This window comes from Tachysurus vachellii, chromosome 11, assembly GCF_030014155.1.
Source record: "Tachysurus vachellii isolate PV-2020 chromosome 11, HZAU_Pvac_v1, whole genome shotgun sequence".
NCBI lineage: Eukaryota > Metazoa > Chordata > Actinopteri > Siluriformes > Bagridae > Tachysurus > Tachysurus vachellii.
Window position 1 is genome coordinate 1,080,001 of NC_083470.1, and position 5,000 is coordinate 1,085,000.

At 35.9% G+C, this 5,000-nt stretch overlaps 1 protein-coding gene across 1 annotated transcript in view; it reads left to right on the forward strand.

Moving 5' to 3' along the window:
• lhx4 (LIM homeobox 4) overlaps positions 1–5,000 on the forward strand; it is a 14,556-nt gene that overhangs the window by 903 nt on the left and 8,653 nt on the right. The window contains exon 2 of the mRNA XM_060881866.1: positions 3,560–3,731. Within this exon, the coding sequence (XP_060737849.1) occupies positions 3,560–3,731 (172 nt within the window). The remainder of the gene's footprint in view (positions 1–3,559; positions 3,732–5,000) is intronic.

The window sequence follows — 5,000 nt, forward strand, 5'->3', positions numbered from 1 at the left end:
TCCTGTTATATACGCAGAGATTAGAGCTGAGTTTAGTGACGTGTCTGGAGCCGTAAATCCAAACGCGTATTAAATTAAATTAAAGAAATTGCCTCTTTATCTTCACATCTGCTCGCCTGCTCAGTTCATCTGCTCTCCATAATCAGATAGAAGTCAGGGAGATAAATGTGGGTGAAAATCTACAGAGCTGCACATTTACACACTTTAGGATACACGCTGTTTTTGTTTTTCTTTTCATTTCTTTTTTGTTAGATTTTTGTTTTTCTTTCATTTTTTTTAAAAACTAAAATATAATCTATGAACACGTGACATTAACACACGTCTGATGAAGTGAATTTTTCAAGTTGCGTGTTACATTCTGCATGTTATTCCTGTTGTAAAATTAGAGAAATAAATCATCACATGTGCAAGAGCACAGTTTATTATATATAATCCTGAAATAATCCATTTTTTCTTTTCTGAATTCGTTTCAGTTTGTGTTTTTTTTTTTATCATTATTATTTCTGTTTTATGTCCTGTTAGTTAAAATCCTACCACCACCACCACCACCACCACCACCACCATCATCCGTTTTTTTTTTTTATTAGAATTTAAAATTTACTTTTAAATGAAATCAACATCGCATGATTCAGATAGGTCATGCTGCTTAAATGAAGAGTGAATTTATTGTGATTAGTAATGTTGCTTTTAAATTTTTTTATCTGAATCTTGTTTTAAAAAATCGTTTAATGTCGTTAAAATAAATTCCGACTTCAATAATCAATAACTTGTCATAACATCCATTTTATTCTCAAACCACTAGGTCTCCTAAATGTGGGGTAATTAGTGTGTGTGTGTGTGTGTGTGTGTGTGAGAGAGAGAGAGAGAGAGAGAGAGAGAGAGAGAGAGAGAGAGAGAGAGACTATATCACTGTGACGTTGCATAGAAACGCGACATAACATCAACACGTTCATATTAGTTCCAAACTGAGCGGTTAAAATAAAATAAAGCGGTTATAACGAGCAGACGGATGTGGCGCGAGGTTTAAAGAAGCAAAATTATTGAAATAAATATAAACGGTAATTAAACCCTAAATGCATAAATTTGTAAGATTTCAGTGTTTATCCTTTTATACCACGTTACTGAGGTTGAGAACAAAAAGGTGAAACGTGTCACTGCTGAAGTCTCGGAGGTTATTATAGACCAAAAGGAAAGAAAAGATCTGATGTAAGCTTCTGAAGGTTAAATCGGTGTTTAACTCAGCTTTGTTTTTTATATATAATGCATTAAACAGCGCGATGATCATTCTGTATATAAACACTCTATACAGCTGACTAAGCTGAAGGCATCGTCTGCACTATTACCTGCACTGAGGTGCTACTGATTACCTGCAGTGGTGCAACTACATGTGCTGGTGAAACTTTGAAATTAAAGCTTCTGCACTAATTATTGAACTTCAGACACTGTACAGTGAGAAAAACACAATATAAAGGACAAAACATGTCCCACAGTTTAGTTTGGTGTCTTTATTGTTGATGTTTTGTAAATGTTTGTGACTGTAGAAACTGATCAGCGTCTACAGAATTACTTTTGTAAAAAAAAAAAAAAACAACATACTGTGGTATATGAAATCTTTTAAAAAGTAAAGGGGGCGTGGTTTACATATAACAGTGAAACCCCCCCCCACACACACACACACGTCTCCAATATTAGAACATGTTTATACTGTTGTTAACGCAGATGTTAATTAGTCCGCTTTGACATTTTAACACACACACACACACACACACACACACACAGCATTTGAAGCTCAAGTGGGTTATTCTACCTGTATTATTCTTTATTAGTTCAGATTTTATTATTCAGAATAATAATAGTTCACTATTATTCAGAAGTGATGATAATAGTGACGGTGACGATGATGATGATGATATTTTATTAAATTCATATTTTAATACTATACTATACTATAACACGTAATACGTAATACTAAAGAATACTTTAACACCAATAAAAGAAATAAACACTCGCCAGAAACAGATTTAGTCAAGATCTAATACTTATGAATTAAAATCCAAGCAGCATGTAAATGTCTAAACAATAGACAACTTTAATCCAATGTACATGAATCGTCCTGAATGTTGAAGAAATATTTAGAACACAATCGCTAACAGAACTCTGTTTAAACATCATAAAACGACCTGATAATGATGTTGTGGTTAAAACGCGACAGGCGTTTAGATTATAGTTTAGATTATAAACGCGTTAACAGCTTTATTTTGTACAGATTTCACTTTTGCATTTTATAAAGAAGACATTGGTCTGTTTGGTAATGAAACCTAATAAACATTATACTGATCATTCTATTGCTCAGGAAACTGTAGATTTTAAAAATTCTTATTTGATAATAAGTATTTTTTAAACTATTATTATATAACATTTTTGATCTATATGCGTGCTGGTGTTTTTATAAGTGATCTCTAATAATTCTATATTAGAATAATATATTCCCTGTACTTTTTATTAGCATTTTAAGGAAGAATATTGGCCTAATATTTCTTGTTTTTCGCGTGCGCGTGCTTTAGGAATTGATTTTAATTTATTGATTGTTTATTTACTGCATCATTAATTCTGTTTTATTAGAATCGCGCGCGTGTCTGTGTGTGTGTGTTGTAATTGTTGTGTGTGTGTGCATCTTCATTTTAAATAATCGATTGATTTTCTCTTTCAGGTCAATTTTAACTTTTAATTGTTTGCTAATTTGCGATTTTTAAAACATTGTATCCTTCATGGTATATGCATGAGAGAGGAGACAAACATAAGAGATTTAGGCATAAACAAACACTAACATAAATAAAAAAATTAAAAACAAATAAATAAATTAATTAATAAAAATAAGGGTCACGTGACGACGTTCACTCCAAGCAATTAAAAATGCATATATTTTTATATATAATTGTAGGTTGATTGTGGTCTCAACCCTATGAGAGATATTGATCAGTGTCAGTGTCGGTGTTACTCCACTATTTCCTGCTCTTATTATATATTAAATCATTATTTTATGAGTGGCTATGCGCGCATGCGCGTGCCACCGCTCTTTATTCTGTATTATCGATTTATTTTCTGTATGAATGGTGGTCTTTCATCACCTGATCTCCGTTTTACCTGACTCTACACACACACACACACACACACACACACACACACACACACACACACATACACACACACATATATTTTTTTTAACATTTGAACATTGCGATGATGGTGATCTTGTTTATTAACATGTTTATTGTCTTTCTGATAATATATAATTCTAAATAACATATATATAAGATATATACTTAGATTTTTAAAAAGGGACCTAAAATGAGACAAGAAAAAAAATGACAGAATATCTTTTGCATATGTTTTAATATAACATTATTATTATTATTATTATTATTATTAGTGTTATTATTATTATTATTATTATTATTTTTATTATTATTATTATTATTTTATGAAGTCGTAAATCAAAGTAAATATTAAATATGATTATTGACTGTGTGTGTGTGTGTGTGTGTGTGTGTGTACACAGAGGTCCCGGAGTGTGCGGGATGTAACCAACGTATCCTCGATAAGTTTGTGTGTAAGGTTCAGGATCTGCACTGGCACTCCACCTGTCTCAGGTGTGCAGAGTGTGAGGAGCTGCTGAGCGACAGGTGTTACTGCAGAGGAGGTCGCGTCTACTGCAGAGAACACTTCTACACGTCAGTATACACAAGTCATTTTAGCATTTTTTTACTACATGTGTAAAAACATACATTTCTGTGCCTGAATTCCTGATTGTGTCCTGGTACAAGATGAAAGGCAGCCAAGGACAGTAACAGGGATGGAAACCAAATTTAACTTAAGGACCAGATGAAGGACTAACACAAGGACAAGATCTGTAAAGAATCTGTAAAGTGGTTGCAGGATCAGTTACTAACAACAAGACTGTTGAAGGAAAAACTCTTAACAATGATCCAGCCTGTAGGAGGTATTGAAGCAGAAGAGAGAACATGGTCATCAGTAGACATCAGTGTAGCAGAGCCCTCAGAGACTGTCAGTAGTGAGGTCTTCAGAAGACCTCACAGATGTAGCAGGGTCCACAGAGGACACTGATGTAGTAGGGTCCACAGGGGACATTGATGTAGCAGGGTCCACAGGGGACATTGTTGTAGCAGGGTCTATAGAGACAATGATGTAGCAGTGTCCACAGAGGACATTGATGTAGTAGGGTCCACAGAGGACATTGATGTAGTATGGTCCACAGAGGACATTGATGTAGCAGGGTCCACAGGGGACATTGTTGTAGAATGGTCCACAGCGGACATTGATGTAGCAGGATCCATAGAGACATTGATGTAGCAGTGTCCACAGAGAACATTGATGTAGCAGGGTCCGCAGAGGACATTGATGTAGCAGGGTCCACAGCGGACATTGATGTAGCAGGGTCTATAGAGACATTGATGAAGCAGTGTCCACAGAGGACATTGATGTAGCAGGGTCCACAGCGGACATTGATGTAGCAGGGTCCATAGAGACATTGATGTAGCAGTGTCCACAGAGAACATTGATGTAGCAGGGCTCCACAGAGGACATTGATGTAGCAGTGTCCACAGAGGACACTGATGTAGAAGGGCCAACAGCGGACATTGATGTAGCAGGGTCCATAGAGACATTGATGTAGCAGTGTCCACAGAGGACATTGATGTAGCAGGGTCCACAGGGGACATTGATGTAGCAGGGTCCACAGTGGACATTGATGTAGCAGGGTCCATAGAGACATTGATGTAGCAGGACCCACAGAGGACATTGATGTAGCAGGACCCACAGAGGAATTTAACAGGACAGGGTTTTCAGGGGCAGACATTAGATTATCTAAGGCAGTTGAGAGAGCAGGCAATTGACAAATCAAAGTTCCTTAAAGGCATTGGCAGATAATAGACCGTCATCATCATCATCAAAGCCAGTGAAGCACTTTCTGGAGCAGGATC